Below are 18,688 nucleotides of genomic sequence, written 5' to 3'. Positions count from 1 at the left end.
AGTATTAGCTAATGGGCATGAGGTATTTTGCACTAGCACAGATTCTCTCATGAATCTGCTTTCAACAAGCTGCTAAAAGGAACTCAAAATTCCAAGAGAAGCTCTTGTGTACGAGACTGATAATGGCTATCTCATAATTAATGGTTGAGCTGCTGCTATTTTAGTGGCAAATAATTTAGTCCCTGTTGCGAAGTAAAACTGTCTTTCATTGATCTTCCAGAACAAATGAAGCCTTAGCAAAAACATTTCTTAAGGAAATATGTGTAAGAGGGACAGAGTGATGATCTCCCAAGAGCTGTCCCACAGCCCATATCCCATTGTTATCACCTCAATCACCAAGATTTAAGCCCAGAACTCCCAAGTATGTCTCTAGCTTCTGGCTCTCCCCTGAGCTTGCCTTGTTTTTCCATCTGCCTTCAAAGTGGCTCTATGTGGCAATTCCAGGAACTTTATTTTCACCCACGTGGGGACCTTACAGGCTAACTCAACCTAACTCACACTGAACTCCTCTCTTACCTCCTGCCCTCAGCTCTCCCCTAGGAATTACAGGCCCTGTTCACCCTAGAGCCATCCCTTCCCTCCTCACTCCGGCCTTTGGGAAGTCACCAGATCCTCTCACTTCCCTTCCTTCCCTGCCAAGCCTCTTTGACAGTCTAGGCTTCGCTTAAACAAAGTATTTACAAATTATTTTACTTTGCTTGAACAAATTATTTGTTCAACTTCGCTTGAACAAATTATTTTAACCACCTTCTAACAAGCTTGTCTCTGGCTTCTCTTCTTGTACCCAGATACCTACAGACACCAGGACCACCTTTCTAAAACCCAGATCTGGTCCTGCTCTTCTCCAAACTCCAAACCTTCAGGGATTTTCTTCACTGCCCACTGAGGGCTCTAGAATTCGGAAATGCTCTTCCTTCCCTGCTAACATGCCCCATGCCCCACTGCACCAGCAGGCACCTGTACCTCACCCGGTATAAAGGAAGGTCATGAGGGCAGGACTGGTAGTAACAGGCAATAGTGGAAGAGCCTGAAAAGGGGGAAAGAAGAGAGAAGACAACACTCGGCTACTCTCCTTTCTTTCACCACTACAGTCACTTTTTAACTTAAACCCCCTCCTCAGCTCTAGGCCAAATTGCCCAAAAATACCAGACTCTTTTCCCCAGCAAATGTATCTTTTACAAAATTTAAACACATTCTGTTTTAATGTACGTAAATACTTTTCAGTGCAACCCAGGAAAGACAAAGTTCTCACTTACCCGATCAAAATAAATAAGGAAACAGATGCAGCAGAGGAAAAGCAAGTGTAATACTTGCGTGTTTTCCATTATTACTAAAGGGGGCTGTGCTGCTCAGTGAATGAGAGAGAGAGAAGCTGTGGGTCTAGTTTGTCAGTGATTAGAGAAAGAAAAGAAAGAAACTCCTACTGGAATCGGCAGGTAATGACAGTGACAAGTGACATAAGAGAGAAAGAGAAGAGAAATGGGGTGACCCCTGGAAGGAAGATCTCTCCCTGAGGGTTTATGCCAACAGATGCTCTCCGTTAGGAATTCCCTGGGTTACCTCTCAAGGTCTCTGCTTACCAGTACCCCAAGCCAGACCTGGTAATTCTCCAGGGGAGAGTGCTGAGTCCTGGTGCTCTAGGCAGATGTCTCTGTAAGTTCAAGAGATCTGCAATATCTAAGGGTGTCATTGTGAGGATGCAGAGATGACAAAAACCTATGGTCCTCCACCCTCATCCCTCTAACCATCAAACTGGATGTGTTATCATTATGTCCACTCCCACCCGAAAGGAAAATAACAAAAAGCCCTGCCCTTCCTATAGTCCTTCTCACCTGAATTGATGGCAACTCCATCCTTCCAATTGGAAGCCATCCTTGAACCCCTTTCTCTCATACTCTGCCTTGTATCCACCCTGAAATCCTATTGGTTCTTCAAGACATATCTCTCACCTGACCACGTCTCACCACCTCCATCACTACCACTGTGGTCCCAGCCACAATATCTCTCACCTGGACCCAGGAGCCAGCGTAGTCTTGCTAAAATGTAAGTTAGTTCATGTCCCTCTACTCAAAATCCTTGAATGACTTCCCATCTCACTTAGCATAAAGCCAAAATATTTTCATACTTAAAAATATGCAATTAACAAAGACATATATTCAAGGTGTGCAACATGATTATTGGTGAATACACTGTGATGATTAGCATAATCAAATTTATTACATACCCATCACCATTCATGCTGTACATTAGACCTCCAGAACTTGCTCAATTTATAAATGAAAGTTTGTATGCTTTGATCAACATCTCCCCATTTTCCCCACCCATGATGTCTATATTCTGGACAAGTATGTTTTGCTTAATAAAGCAAATTCCTATGAAAAAAGAAGTGTGATGGTAGAAGAATGAGAATTAGATTTTTCTTGAGATCTTTGATATCATGAATACAAACACTGTTCACCTTCTCAAGAGAAGATAATTTTTCATAGCATCTGGCTACTAGTTACGCTTACAGAAAAAAGTACTCAATGGGAATTATGAATGTGAAAGGTTTCATTAAGGGTCCGGAGTGTATAGTTATACTTTAATCTAAACTGAATAAAATTAGATTTTTCACATTTGATTTTGAGGATTTGAGTATTGTTTAATATTTAATTAGATGGTTCAATTTCAAATGCTAACATAATCAGGCCTAGATGTCCAATTTTTGCAAAATTCCTGTATTACTCTTAAATATAAATGTACTCTGATAAAGATAAGCAATCTGTTCCCACGCCTGGAATAAGCCTTGTCTATAAACAATGGAAATTTTGAAGGACTTACTGTTTCCTTGAGAGAAGAGGTAATGAGTAATCACAAAGACTAGGACTAGCTGATTTCATAACACTTTTTACAAAAACAGTTTAAAGTAATAAGTGGAAATTTTGTTCACTTACAATGCCAATACAAATCTTATGCCAAGTTCCATCACAAAAATTTTCTGAAAAATACTGACGACAACAAAAAAATGTTTGTTTACCCACACAGTATTTCCTCCTCTCCAAGTGTCAAGAGGATCTAATTAGGAAAAGTTAAGTTAGGAGTACAAAAGGTAGGCTTCGAACATCAGGATAGCAGACTTGAACTTAAGTTCTCTGGCCAGAGTGTGAATCCATCACCATTTCAGAAACTAAAGAGGCCAAGGGATGTCTCATGTTGCTAATAAACATCAGGTAGAAAGAAAAAAACAGGCAGGATAAGGAGAACAAAGGAGGCAGAAGTAAGGGGGTGGTGGAGGTGCTATTTTGTACGGGGTGGTAAGAGGAGACAGGGACCTGAATTTTGGGAACCACTACTGTGAGATGATATTAAGTACATGACTGGGTGAGGGCACATCCAAAGTGAAAGCAGAAAAATAAGAGAAGTCCAAGACTGACCTCTACTGTGTTTAGAGGTCACTGCTTCAAAATGTAGGTTTCATTATTTAGGGACAGCCAGTCTGAATAATCTGAGGCAAACAGTTCAGGAGATGACTGGCATCAAAAAGACAGTTTTTTTACTCACAGTTTCCAAGAGGAGGGGGGATGACACACAAGGAGGGGCCACACAGGGAGGCACAGTGTCAATCAGGAGGCAGCGGATATGGGGGAAAATGTGGGAAAGAACCTTTATTATGGTTTCCCCAGAAGAGAATGGGTGAGGGTGAGGCAGGGTAAACAGGCTGAGGATGGACTGTTTGATTAACTTCAGCAAGACCAAAAGCACAGGGACTGCTCCTAGTTGTTTGGTACCTGGAGCTGGGGTGATTAGGGCAGGTGAAAAGCAGCCCAGAAGGTGAAAGCCCAATAAAAAAAGTGGTTATGTTATGAGCTCTGGAATGGCTGGCTTACCTATGAAAGGTGGCTCCCAGCAAAGCTAGCAGGTAAGTTCTCTACTATCTCTAGGAATGGACTATTCCTGGGATGGGCAGTCTCCCCAGGGTCAGCAAGGCCCCAGATGTCAAAGCACTGAAACACAGTTAATACAATCAGGAAAAGGAAGAATTAGCAAAGAAGCCTTAAAAGCAGCAGCTAGTGAGACAGAAGAGCCAAGAGATGTTATCCCAGGGGCCAACTGGAAAAACTGCTTCCAGAAGGACATGATCAATTGTGCCAAATGCTGCTGTCATGTCAAGTAAGATGAGGACTGAAAAATCAACATTTTGGCATTTGGCAACATGGAAGACTTTTGTAATCTTGACAAGGTTGCCTTCAGTGGAGTGGTACTGTTGAAAGCCTGAATGGAGTAGATTCAGAAAAGAATAGCAGAGGTAGAGAAAGTAACCATCAACATCTTTTGAAGAGTTTTGCTGTAAAAGGGAACAGAGACATTGTGCAGCAGCTAGAGGGAGATATAGGGAAATAGCAACACATGCTGAAAAGAACAATTCAGTAGAGGAAAAAGCTGATAGAGGAGGAAAAAAAAAGAGACTTCAGAAATGAGATCCTTGAGTAGGGGTGCAGAGATGGGATCAGTGCACAATGTGAGGAAACTGACCTTAAATAAGAATGTGGATCATGCATCCATTTTGATCAGGAGCAAAGATAGAGTCCACCAATATAGATGCAGGCAGGTTGACAGATTTGGTAAATAAAACATGAGAAAGATAGTTTTTAAAATGTTCCTCTCAATGAAATAAAAAGCAAGGAAAAAGAGGTAAGAGGGGAGCAATTGTGATACAGTTTTCTAGGAGACTGAATATACCAAGAAATGAACAGGACCATGCAGCAGCATCGAAGACCCCTCAAGATTAAAGGCCATGAATATAAAATGAGACTGATCATCCTTAGACTCCTTAATGAACCACCTCTTCCATCTACCTTTAAAATCTAACAGAACAAGATGTTAGACGACCATGGCAAGTGATGGCTAAAGAGAAAGGAAGTATTGATCCTGTGATTTTTCTATGTATATAACTATGTCATCTGCAAAGAGAGATGGCTTTATGTTTTCCTCCAAATATATGCTTTTTATTTCTTTTTCTTGACTTTTTGCATTGGCTGGAGTGGACCAGGTGTACTAAGAGAAGATATATTAGCCTTGTTCTGAGTCCTAGTAGGAAAGCATTTAGTCTCTTACCATTAAGTATGATGCAAGCTATAAACAGAACCAAAGACAAGAACCACATGATTATCTCAATAGATGCAGAAAAGGCTTTTGACAAAATTCAACAGCCCTTCATGCTAAAAACGCTCAATAAATTCGGTATTGATGGAACGTACCTCAAAATAATAAGAGCTATTTATGACAAACCCACAGCCAATATCATACTGAATGGGCAAAAACTGGAAAAATTCCCTTTGAAAACTGGCACAAGACAGGGATGCCCTCTCTCACCACTCCTATTCAACATAGTGTTGGAAGTTCTGGCTAGGGCAATCAGGCAAGAGAAAGAAATAAAGGGTATTCAGTTAGGAAAAGAAGAAGTCAAATTGTTCCTGTTTGCAGATGACATGATTGTATATTTAGAAAACCCCATTGTCTCAGCCCAAAATCTCCTTAAGCTGATAAGCAACTTCAGCAAAGTCTCAGGATACAAAATTAATGTGCAAAAATCACAAGCATTCTTATACACTAGTAACAGACAAACAGAGAGCCAAATCATGAATGAACTTCCATTCACAATTGCTTCAAAGAGAATAAAATACCTAGGAATCCAACTTACAAGGGATGTAAAGGACCTCTTTAAGGAGAACTACAAACCACTGCTCAGTGAACTAAAAGAGGACACAAACAAATGGAAGAACATACCATGCTCATGGATAGGAAGAATCAATATCGTGAAAATGGCCATACTGCCCAAGGTTATTTATAGATTCAATGCCATCCCCATCAAGCTACCAATGAGTTTCTTCACAGAATTGGAAAAAACTGCTTTAAAATTCATATGGAACCAAAAAAGAGCCCACATCTCCAAGACAATCCTAAGTCAAAAGAACAAAGCTGGAGGCATCACGCTACCTGACTTCAAACTATACTACAAGGCTACAGTAACCAAAACAGCATGGTACTGGTACCAAAACAGAGATATAGACCAATGGAACAGAACAGAGTCCTCAGAAATAATACCACACATCTACAGCCATCTGATCTTTGACAAACCTGAGAGAAACAAGAAATGGGGAAAGGATTCCCTATTTAATAAATGGTGCTGGGAAAATTGGCTAGCCATAAGTAGAAAGCTGAAACTGGATCCTTTCCTTACTCCTTATATGAAAATTAATTCAACATGGATTAGAGACTTAAATGTTAGACCTAATACCATAAAAATCCTAGAGGAAAACCTAGGTAGTACCATTCAGGACATAGGCATGGGCAAAGACTTCATGTCTAAAACACCAAAAGCAACGGCAGCAAAAGCCAAAATTGACAAATGGGATCTCATTAAACCAAAGAGCTTCTGCACAGCAAAAGAAACTACCATCAGAGTGAACAGGCAACCTACAGAATGGGAGAAAATTTTTGCAATCTACTCATCTGACAAAGGGCTAATATCCAGAACCTACAAAGAACTCAAACAAATTTACAAGAAAAAAACAACCCCATCAAAAAGTGGGCAAAGGATATGAATAGACATTTCTCAAAAGAAGACATTCATACAGCCAATAGACACATGAAAAAATGCTCATCATCACTGGCCATCAGAGAAATGCAAATCAAAACCACAATGAGATACCATCTCACACCAGTTAGAATGGTGATCATTAAAAAGTCAGGAAACAACAGGTGCTGGAGAGGATGTGGAGAAATAGGAACACTTTTACACTGTTGGTGGGATTGTAAACTAGTTCAACCATTATGGAAAACAGTATGGCGATTCCTCAAGGATCTAGAACTAGATGTACCATACGACCCAGCCATCCCATTACTGGGTATATACCCAAAGGATTATAAATCATGCTGCTATAAAGACACATGCACACGTATGTTTATTGCGGCACTATTCACAATAGCAAAGACTTGGAATCAACCCAAATGTCCATCAGTGACAGATTGGATTAAGAAAATGTGGCACATATACACCATGGAATACTATGCAGCCATAAAAAAGGATGAGTTTGTCCTTTGTAGGGACATGGATGCAGCTGGAAACCATCATTCTTAGCAAACTATCACAAGAACAGAAAACCAAACACCGCATGTTCTCACTCATAGGTGGGAACTGAACAATGAGATCACTTGGACTCGGGAAGGGGAACATCACACACCGGGGCCTATCATGGGGAGGGGGGAGTGGGGAGGGATTGCATTGGGAGTTATACCTGATGTAAATGACGAGTTGATGGGTGCTGACGAGTTGATGGATGCAGCACACCAACATGGCACAAGTATACATATGTAACAAACCTGCACGTTATGCACATGTACCCTAGAACTTCAAGTATAATAATAATAATAATAATAAAAATAAAAATAATTAAAAAAAAAGTATGATGCAAGCTATGGGTTTTGTATAAAGTCTTATCAGATTGAGGAAGTTCTCTTACATTTCTATTTTTCTGAGAATTTTTATCATGAAGGTTTAAATTTTCTCAAATTCTTTCTCTGCATCTATGAAATTTATCATATAATTTGTCTATTTTTAGTCGGTGAATATGGTGAATTACATCAAATGATTTCTGAGTGTTGAGCCTTCCTTGCATTCCTGGGGTAAACTTCCCTTTTTCATAATGTATTTATAATTTTTATACATGAGGAAGATTGTGTCTATACTAATGAGTCACATTGTTTGTTTTTGTTTTTGTTTTTGTTTTTGAGACGGAGTTTCACTCTTGTTGCCCAGGCTGGAGTACAATGGTGCAATCTTGGCTAACCACAACCTCTGCCACCCCAGTTCAAGCAATTCTCCTGCCTCAGCCTCCCGAGTAGCTGGGATTACAGGCACACGCCACCACGCCCGGCTAATTTTTTTGTATTTTAGTAGAGATGGGGTTTCTCCATGTTGGTCAGGCTGGTCTCAAACTTCTGACCTCATGTGATCCGCCCGCCTTGGCCTCCCAAAGTGCAGGGATTACAGGCATGAGCCACTGCACCTGGCCTTGTTGTTTTCTTTCTCTGAAATCTGTCATGACAGTGCTGGTCTCATAAAATGAATGTGAAACAGTCACTCCTCTTCAATTTTCTGAGAGACTGTATAGAAATGACATAATTTGTCAATGGCCATACAACCCTGACGGTGCCCGATCTTGTCCCATCTCAGAGGCTAAGCAGGATTGGGCCTGGTTTGTACTTGGATGGGAGAAATGACATAACTTATTTTTTAAATGTTTAGTTAAATCTGTCAGTAAACTTAAGTAAGCCCATTGTTTCCTTGTTTGAAGTGTATCAACTACAAATTCAATTACTTTAGTATACATAATTCTATTCAGATTCTTCTTGAAGGACCATAGGTAGTTAATCTACCACTTATGTAGCTTTTCCTTTATTCCTGAATTTCCAACTTTCCCTCTGATACTGTTTCTATTCAACCTGAAAATTTTCCTTTAGATTTCTTTTAGAAAAGGTAAGCTAGTAACAAATTCTGTTAGTTTTCCTTCATCTGAAAATGTCTATTTCACCTCCATTTTTAAAAACTATTTTCACTGTAGAGGATTGACAGTTTTCTCCCCACTCCCCACCCCGCCACACACACACTTTGAAGACTTTCTTCCACTAACTTCTGGCCTCCATGGTTTCTAACATAAAACCTCTAATTATTTGAATCATTATTCCTCCTGTAGGTAACGTGTCATATTACTCTAGCTACTTCCAAGATATTTTCATTTGTTTCTTAGTTGTTTTTAAGTATCTAGCAGTGTGTTTCTCTGAGTGCTCCTGTTTGGGGTTCACTGGACCTCTTGAATCTACAGATTTGTCTCTCACGGAATTTGGGAAGCTTTTGGCCATTATTTCTTTAAAAGTTTTTTTCTGGGCCGTGTGCGGTGGCTCAAGCCTGTAATCCCAGCACTTTGGGAGGCCAAGACAGGTGGACCACGAGGTCAGGAGATCGAGACCATCCTGGCTAACACGGTGAAACCCCGTCTCTACTAAAAAAATACAAAAAACTAGCCGGGCGAGGTGGCGGGCGCCTGTAGTCCCAGCTACTCGGGAGGCTGAGGCAGGAGAATGGCGTGAACCTGGGAGGCGGAGCTTGCAGTGAGCTGAGATCCAGCCACTGCACTCCAGCCTGGGCGACAGAGCCAGACTCCGTCTCAAAAAAAAAAAAAAAAGTTTTTTTTCTGCACCAATCTCTTTGTCCTCTCCTGGGATGCCAACATGTGTTAGACTTTACTACACTGTCCACCAAATCCCTGAGACTATTCATCTTTTTCAATTTTTTTTTTTTTCTTGTCCTGCACACTGGATAATTATAATGATCTATCTTCAGGTCACCTCTATTTTGCTATTGAACCAATTCAACAAATTTTTAACTTCAGGTATATTTTTCAGTTCTAAAACTACATTTTTTTTTTATTTTCTATTTCTTGACTAAGAACTTCTATCTCTCTATTCATTTGAAATTTGTTTACTTAATGGGGCATAGTTAAAATAGCTGTTATCAAGTCTTTAATAATTCCAATATCTGAGTCATCTCAGGGTTGACATTACTTGTTTTTCCTTTGACAAATGGTCATATTTTTCTGATTATTTTGTGTCAAGTAATTCTGTATTATATTCTGGCCATTTTGAACATAATGCTCTACAGCCTCAATGATTCCAGCTGCAGTTCAGTTTTCAATGCCTTTTCCATGGTACCTTGGGTCTGTCCCACAGATGTCCATCTCAGGAAACTCACATTTGTATAGTTCATACATAAAATTAATGAATCGCTTCCCTAGGTTTCTCCTCTCCTGGACTCCCCTATACTCTCAGACTAGCTGCGGCTCCTCTGCCCAGCTCTGACCAAAACCAAACAGAGTTTCTCCTTGTCTATTATCTGCCTGCACTGCCACCACCACAGAGCTCTGAACCTGGGACAAACCTGTAAGAAAAAAGGAGAATCAAGACAAGGATTTCTCCATCCACCCCATCCCATCACACTCTTCAAAACTATAGGGGCCCATTTTCCTGATTCTTCTTGCCAGAAATATGAGGTTTCTACTATAGATTTTGACAACTGTGCCACCACTGATCTCCCATTCTACAGCTGGGGCCTGCCTTTGAGGCAAAGCTGTGAAATAAAAGAAACGAAAAGGGAAAACTCACACCAGTGTAGGTCACTTCTCCAAAGTTTCACTTCGTTCCATAATCTGCCTGCTTTTATTTACTTTCGAGAGGCCTCGGGTAGTTATTGTCTGTATTTTATCTAGAGGTTTCAGCTGTAATCAATACAAGAGATAGTAGACTTGCTCCATCTTGGCCTGAACCTGTAGCTCCATCAGTAGATTATTCTTCATAAGACTCTTCAATGGAATTCGTTATCTTGCCATAGTTAACGTCTCATAAACAAGAGGCCAAAAAGTCAAGGTTTTCAGGGAAAAAATTAAGAGTAGATAGGCTGAAAATATGCATGTCAGTTCTATTCTTAAATGTAATAAGATAATGAAAATGTAGAAAACACAAAAGACAGGAATAACCTATAACAAAAACTAATTTTCAAAAGTTGGGAAGAGCTGAATATTCCACAAAGTAATTACAGATTTTTTTTATAAATTTAGAAATTAACTGTACGAAATATTTTCATTTCTCAGGAAATAATTTTGGTTTTTTTCCCACAGCTTCAGAATCTTCGTGATAAGCTCCTAGGTATCACTTGTGGCACCCAACTTCCCAGCTTGTTATCTATATGAACTGAGCTCAACCCCTGTTAGTCGCTGAAGGCCTTACATTATTTACATATCGTCATATCCCTCACAGGGCCAAACACGGAAGCTTAAGATCAGTAGATGCCTGGTAAGTAAGTCACTCCACGCAGTGCAGGTGACAAGTGGTTGTCTTTTCCCAGACCCTCTGCTCCCTCTTCCTCTTCCTCACCTAAACATTAAGAGAAGCAAATTCCACAATCTTGTAAATCCCTTGTGGATACCAATATGTCTGAAGCTAAATTTGTGAACTTTTCAGAAGTGTCAGCCAAGTGGCGACAGGCAGCATGTTTGGTAAAATCTTTTTATCACAGTAATATTAGCCAGTCAGGACAGACAGGGGGTTGTTTCAGCAGAAGCCATGAGGCTTAACAGGGTGCATATGGGAGCCACAGCCAGACCTTAGGAGCATCAGCAATGCCAACAGACATCTAGGAAGGCCAATCAGCCAGGCGGCACCACCAGGCATTAATCAAGCTGACACCCAACTTACACCAGCCCCATGCTCCAACAGCAGATGCCAACAGAATGCCAAGAACAGTTATATCTCAGGGGCACAAAGGAGCTGGCTGCCCATCCACTCACAAGACTAGTGAGGATGAAAAAATGCCTACTCTGACAGGAGAGCCTCCCCTGTCCTTCTCTGCCAAGGTTAAGGCGCCCAGACCACTCACCATGTACCCAGAGGCTACCTTGAAAAACAGAGAGAAATACAGAGACTGGGCTCTTTTACTAAAAGACACTAAAACATTAACTAGAGAGACTTTTTAAATTCCTATATTAGAATAACTTTACTAAAGGGTGCTTCTTCCCCCCACTTCTTTTTTTTTTATTGGCCATTCTGCAGGATAGCGGTTCATGTAGACAAACATCAGATCACTTAGAGAAAAACAAAGAAGCTACATTTTCTTTCCATATTTGAGCGTAATATGAGTTAAATTTTAGCAGTCCTCTGTCTTAATCACAGCATAAATGTTAACTATTGTGTAAGTGGTAGGATACAGTTTTATGCATTCAAGCTTCACAGACTGTCTATTCAAAGCCCTACCCACTCCCACCCCTGGCAAGCTGGGAGATGCTATAACCACAGCTGAATTGAAATAGTCAAGCTCCCTCACAGCCTAAAAGCCCAAACAAGGTAGTGTTACAAGCATCTTACCAGTCCCAAGGGAATTATTAAGCTGCCTTTTCCTACACTGTTATTTCATCATTCTTCACCAATTCTTCCCTGACTCTCTGCTTAAAATAAAAGAGCTAGAAACAGTACATTCTGGATAACTTGATTTGGCTCTCTGTTGGAAGGAGATACCATAACTGTTCTTTTTTCCCCCAGAGATAGTACCCTTGACAACCGATTCAGTCACTTTTTTCTAATTATCTATTCGGTTTGGGTATAAAAGTTATTTTGTATAAAATTCTGTTTCTTCAAAGTAGCTTAAAAACCTTGCAACAGTTTCATTTCCCCTCCTGCTTTAAAGATTCTTTCTTAAATGAGAAAAATCCCCTTTACTATTTTTAGAAATGCATTTATATGGAACAAAATTGTGTTTACTTAGAGACATTAAATGGTTTCCTTGCATTATTTTGAAGACACTTAGAAGATAGCAAATTAGAGGGGACTAATGTAGATAGGCTAACACAGGTAGGTATCAGTAGCCTTTAAATGTCAAAAAGGTTATTAAAAGGAACACAAAATTGGGTTTTCACAAATGAATGGACAATGTAAGAATCAAGAGGGCACTTGAATAAAATGGATAGAAACAAAGCATCATAGAACTAAGAATGACATGGAAGCATGGATTTTTTTTTTTTTTTTAATATAAAATGCAAGAGCAGTAAGTTACCGAAAGCAGTAATAACATGGACTGGAGACATCATGGAAGTTTTGTGGTCAAGGCAGGACTTGGGCTTCCCCTTGACGGTTGGGTAGAATTTGACTGGGAAAAGGCAAGAGCAGAGGAAAGAGCAAGAGTATCACACTGGCATGAGGAAGTAAAGAGGTGTGGGCTACGGGTGAAAAGAATGGGATAGGATCATGCATGTGCAACCACAGAAAGTACTGTGACAATGCAACTGAATGAGGACAATGTCCATGGACATCTTTTCTCTGATCATAGTTTATTCCAAGTCTAGATAAGCCAAAGCTTAGCTCTCCAAAATTAGGCCAAAAACATTCTACCATAACATAAAAGTTGGCTTATGATTGTAGTATTGAAAAAAAAAAAGGTATATACTGTCTCTCTCTAGAAGAGACCTGCAATGGTTCAATAATTTTATCTTTATGTATTTAGTACTTTAGAACAGACAGGTCCGTAGGTTCCCCAATGACAATGTTTCTGTACAAGTCAGTTACTACTCCCAAATGCACAAATTGACACCAACAGAAAAAACTTGCTGATAAACATGGCATGCTATATAGCAATTCTCAACTCCAGAGCCTAAGATTTGTGTTTACAGTGATCAGTATGACAAAAGACTGCAAGTAATCTGGAGTTACTATTAGGAAGAAAATTTAAAAATTTTTCATTTTTAGAAATTAGAGTAGACCCAGGGTTTCTCTATAACAAGGTCATTTCACTGGCATTCCAATTTGTTTTCCGAATGGGGGAGAAGGAGGTGGAGTTAAATCACGAGGACAGCTTGCAAGTTTATTTCCACAGTCCTATGCCCCGGTGAATCTGGGCACGCCCATGGGATTATGCACACCTCCATCTTGTGTGCAGGACAGGAAAGGCTGAGAGGAGCTGCTGGAGAACACCAGTCCCAAACAGTCACAGCCAGCCACAGCCACCTCTGGTTTAAAACTATGTCACTCCTTTTTAGGAAGCTTGTTAAAGTTCATTGAACTGCTCCTTGACTTTTCTCAGGACTCTTCTGACCTATATTAAGAGCATATCACAATAAAGGACATTTCCTAGAGTCAGACCAATTGAATGATATCTGAATTCTGCTTTCCTATTGCAAGGCCCTTTATAGACAGTGGTGATGGGAAATCCATAATCATTTCACTAGAGCTTAACACTTTTATAGTTTCTGTTTATAATTTTATAGGAAGGGGTCCTAGAATGATCCCCATAACTTCTGGGGAAGGACACATAATATCAGGTGTTAAAAGGACAGTCATTAAAGCCAGATACACACAGATTCAAACACTGAAACTCCACTTAATCCTTGTGTGACCTTGGACGGGTTACCCGATCTCTGACCTAATTTCCTCTCTTATTTAATAGAGATAATAATAGTACCTGTCTTATAACATTCTCCTGAAAGTAAAATAATGAATATAAAGCATTTAGCACAGTGCCTGACATAAAATACATTCTCTACAATCAACCTTTCTATTAGCACAGTCTCATTAATATTCTGAAACTTATTTATTCTCCTAAAAATAGTCCATATTAACTATCAGTATTGTCATTTAACATATTTTATTTTTTCTCTTTTTTTATTTTTCTGGGTACATAGTAGGTATATATATTTATGGCGTACATGAGATGTTTTGATACAGGCATGCAGTGTGAAATAAGCACATCAAGGAGAATGGGATACCTATCCTCTCAAGCATTTATCCTTTGAGTTACAAAGAATCCAACTGCACTCTTTAAGCTATTTTAAAATGTACAATTAGGTTATTATTGAGTATAGTCACCCTGTTGTGCTATCAAAGAGTGGGCCTTATTCATTCTTTCCAACATTTTTGGTAACCATTAACCATCCACGCCTCCCCACTAACCCACAATTACCCTTCCTAGCCTCTGGTAACCATCCTTCTACTGTGTTCATGAGTTCAATTGCTTTCATTTTTAGAGCCCACAAATAAGAACATGCAATGTTTGTCTTTCTGTGCCTGGCTTATGCCATTCAACATAATGCCCTCCAATTCCATCCATGTTGTTGCAAATGACTATATCTCATTCTTTTTCAAGGCTGAATAGTACTCCATTGTGTATATGTACCACATTTTCTTTATCCATTCATCTGTTGATAGATGATGAAGTTGCTTCCAAATCTCAGCTATTGTGGACAGTGATACAATAACCATAGGAGTGCAGGTATCTTTTTTATATATAACCCTTCTTTCGGGTATACACCCAGCAGTGGGACTGCTGGATACTATGGTAGCTCAATTTTTACTTTTTTGAGAAACTTCAAACTGTTCTCCATAATGGTTGTACTAATTTACATCCCCACCAACAGTGTACAAGAGTTCCCTTTTCTCTACATCCTCCCCAGCATTTATAATTGCAGTCTTTGAACATAAGACATTGTCTTTTGAATATAAGCCATTTTAACTGGGGTGAAATGATATCTCACTGTAGTTTTGATTTGCATTTCTCTGATGATCAGTGGTATTGAACACCTTTTCATAAACCTGTTTGTCATTTGTATGTCTTTTTTTGATAAATGTCTATTCAGATCTTTTGCCCATTTTAAAATTGAATCGTTAGATTTTTTCCTATAGAGTTGTTTGAGTTCCTTATATATTCTGGTCATTAATCACTTGCCAGATAGGTAGCTTGCAAATATTTTCTCCCATTCTGTGGGTTGTCTCTTCACTTTGTTCATTGTATCCTTGCTGTGCAGGAAGATTTTCAACTTAATGTGATCCCATTTGTCCATGTTTGCATTAGTTGCCTGTGCTTGTGGAGTATTGCTCAAGAAATTTTTACCCAGATCAATTTCCTGAAAATTTTCCCCAATCTTGTAGTTTCATAGTTTGAGCTCCAAAAGTCTTTAAACCATTTTGATTAGATTTTTATATATGGTGAGAGACAGGGGTCTAGTTTCATTCTTCTGCATATGGATAGCCAGCTTTCCCAGCACCATTTATTAAAGAGACTGTGTCTTCCCCAGTGTATGTCTTGGTACCTTGTTGAAAATGAGTTCACTGTAGGTGTGTGGGTTTGTTTCTGGGTTCTCCATTCTGTTCCATTGATCTGTGTGCCTGTTTTCATGCAATTACCACACTGTTTTGGTTACTATAGCTCTGTAGCATAATCTGAAGTCAGGTAATGTGATTCCTCCAGTTTTGTTGTTTTTGCTTAGGGTAGCCTTGGCTATTCCAGATCTTTTGTGGTTTCATATAAATTTTAGGATTGTTGGCCGGGCGCGGTGGCTCACGCCTGTAATCCCAGCACTTTGGGAGGCCGAGGCGGGCGGATCACAAGGTCAGGAGATCGAGACCACGGTGAAACCCCGTCTCTACTAAAAATACAAAAAATTAGCCGGGCGCGGTTGTGGGCACCTGTAGTCCCAGCTACTCGGGAGGCTGAGGCAGGAGAATGGCGTGAACCCGGGAGGCGGAGCTTGCAGTGAGCCGAGATCGCGCCACTGCACTCCAGCCTGGGCTGGGCGACAGAGCGAGACTCCGTCTCAAAAAAAAAAAAAAAAAAAAATTTAGGATTGTTTTTTCTATTTCTGGGAAGAATGCCATTGGTAGTTTGGTTGGGATTGCACTGAATCTGTAGATTGCTTTGGTAGTATGGATATTTTAACAATATTGATTATTCTAATCCATGAACATGAAATATTTTTTCCTTTTTTGGTGTCCTCTTGAATTTCTTTCATCAGTGTTCACAATTCTCATTACAGAGATCTTTCACTTCTTTGGTTAGTTCCTAGGTATTTAATTTTATTTGTGACTATTGTACATGCTGGTGTAAATGGTGGGGGCAAGGTGGTATCAGTGACTCAGGACTGTTTTTTCTATCTCTTCAGTGCTCCTTTCAGCAATATGGAACTAAAACCAGGTATTATGAGTGCTCACCTGATTTTTGGTTCTTACGAAAGTGTTTTTTTCTGTGTAGGCAGTTATTAAATTAGTGTCCTTGCCTGGGGGACAATTGGTGGAGACTTCAATTCCCTCATCTTGCTCTGCCTCCTCCTCAACAGTCAATTGTCATTTTTCTTTAACTAATAAGAGTTGCCCTTGTTATGGTTATACAGGTATTTCTCTCTGAACCTACTTTCTTATCTATGACATAAAGACCATACCACTTGGCCTGCTAATATCATGGAATTGAAAGAGTCAACAATACGGGAGAGCATTCTGGAAACTGAAGTGTTCTGCATAAGTAAAAGTTTTTAACTGATATTTTAATCCATAACTCATAATTCTAAAATAAGCTATCACCATGGATAAACAAAGGTATGTCAGAATCACCACATCATGACTCAAGTCCTGTTCCCAAGCCTTCCCTAATTAATTTTAATTCATTTTAATCATATAGTGACTCAGTATCTTCATGCGATAATGATTCACGTGTTTTAATTTGCCAAATGTTGCTTCTAGATTATTTTCAGAAACATTCTGTTGAGCTCTTAGGAAAGTCACGACTTGGATAGCAAATAGGATGGGAGTTATTATTTTATTCCAACTTCAGCCCAATCATATGTTTTTTCCTAATTTAGATCACCTACTCCTATAACGATGATAATTTAGAGACCACATGGTACAGATGGTGAGGCATGGGCTTCTGGGATTTGAATACCAGTCATTTATTAGCTGGATTTAATTTCCCACAATTTATTTTATCTTTCTAAATGTGCATCTGAAAAATAGGGACAGTAACTCCCTCTTAAATGAGACAGTGATCTTAAAGAGCAGAATATAGTCCCTGGACATGGTAAATGTTGTCTAAGTGTAAGAATACAATGGCACAAGAGAGCATCTACTTACAGCTCACAGATGCCAGCTCTAGCAGGAATGAGAGGCACAAGTTGCAGTAAAAGCTTGACACCATTTTGCCATTCTTCTTCTCTTTCAAATTCACAGTACAAGTAGCTACATTCATCAGAGGAAAACTGGTAGAAAACATAAGTATCTTGAAAGTATAGATGCTGGTCCACTGTTTGAAACAAAAAATGTACAGATCAGTTTTTTAAAGGATATTACTCAGACAGCAATAATCCAAATGATAAACTGAAAGCCCTAATAATTGGGAGAAATCAGGGTTAAGACTATAATTACACATTCTAAGCTCATTCATGTTTATAATCCCATTGAAGTAGAAAGGACTTACTGGCTAGTCTATTTTTACTACTAGAAGTTCTGGCCAGCATATTCACATGTATTTTATATTTTTTCTACTTCAGAGACAGGTGCAGATAAAATCAATAACAATTCAAAGAGGATAGGGAGAAATCTTTTTTAGTGTCCCAAAGCAAATTAGTATATTGAATTAATTTAGTAATACAGAAATACAACACAATGGCAAGTTTTAGATCAATGGTTCTCAACTAAGGGTGACTGTGCCTCCCCCAGGGGATATTTGGTGATGTCTAGACATTTTTGGTTGTTACATTTGGAGGGCAAGGTGCTACTGGTATTGGAGGGTGGAAGAAAGGGATGCTGTTCAAAAAAAAAAAACAAAAAAAAAACCCTACAATGTACAGGACAGCCCTTCACAACAAAGAATTATCTAACCCAAATGTCAATACTACCAAGGTGGGAAATCCTGCTTTAAAGGAATCAAGAGCTGGAGATTTTTCCAAAAAGCACTAGTACAAAATGTTTTGCTAACCAAAACCCTGAAACTATCAATATGCTAATAATACCTCCATTCCTCAAAGGTAGTTAACTAATTTTATAAATAAGAGTATTAGGTGCTAGGTACTATTGACTAAGATTACACCCACATCCATATCTGTACCATTGTTTCACAACAGGACTAGGGGTATGCCCTTGATATTTATTACCTATAGGGAAAAAAGGGCTTTTCGGTGACCATCTAGCAGCTGAGAGACTAGGCTAAATAAAGAATCCAGATTGCTCAGTTTCTAATCCTTCAATTCTCTGGGCTCAACTAAGAAAAGAGATATCCATCATCTATTTTAGTTCCCAGTTAACATTTATTTTCTGTTCAGTCTAAACAGCTAATTTTCATAGGTCA

The 18,688-nt window shown here is 39.3% G+C and overlaps 1 protein-coding gene across 3 annotated transcripts in view; it reads right to left on the bottom strand.

The window, feature by feature from the left end:
* The window catches only part of RAPGEF5 (Rap guanine nucleotide exchange factor 5), a 242,475-nt gene that overhangs the window by 177,641 nt on the left and 46,146 nt on the right, over nucleotides 1-18,688 (bottom strand). For 2 of the 3 annotated variants that reach the window (XR_012432604.1, XM_015447640.3), the window contains exon 5: nucleotides 17,476-17,644. The exons of the other annotated variant lie outside the window; for it this stretch is intronic. Coding sequence is in view for 1 of the 2 variants with exons in the window: in XM_015447640.3 (XP_015303126.2) it covers nucleotides 17,476-17,644 (169 nt within the window). In the remaining variant the exon portion in view is untranslated. The remainder of the gene's footprint in view (nucleotides 1-17,475; nucleotides 17,645-18,688) is intronic. 3 annotated transcript variants of the gene reach the window in all.

The sequence above is a fragment of the Macaca fascicularis genome, chromosome 3, assembly GCF_037993035.2.
Source record: "Macaca fascicularis isolate 582-1 chromosome 3, T2T-MFA8v1.1".
Classification (NCBI taxonomy): Eukaryota; Metazoa; Chordata; class Mammalia; order Primates; family Cercopithecidae; genus Macaca; species Macaca fascicularis.
This window is presented reverse-complemented; position numbering and strand designations above follow the sequence as displayed.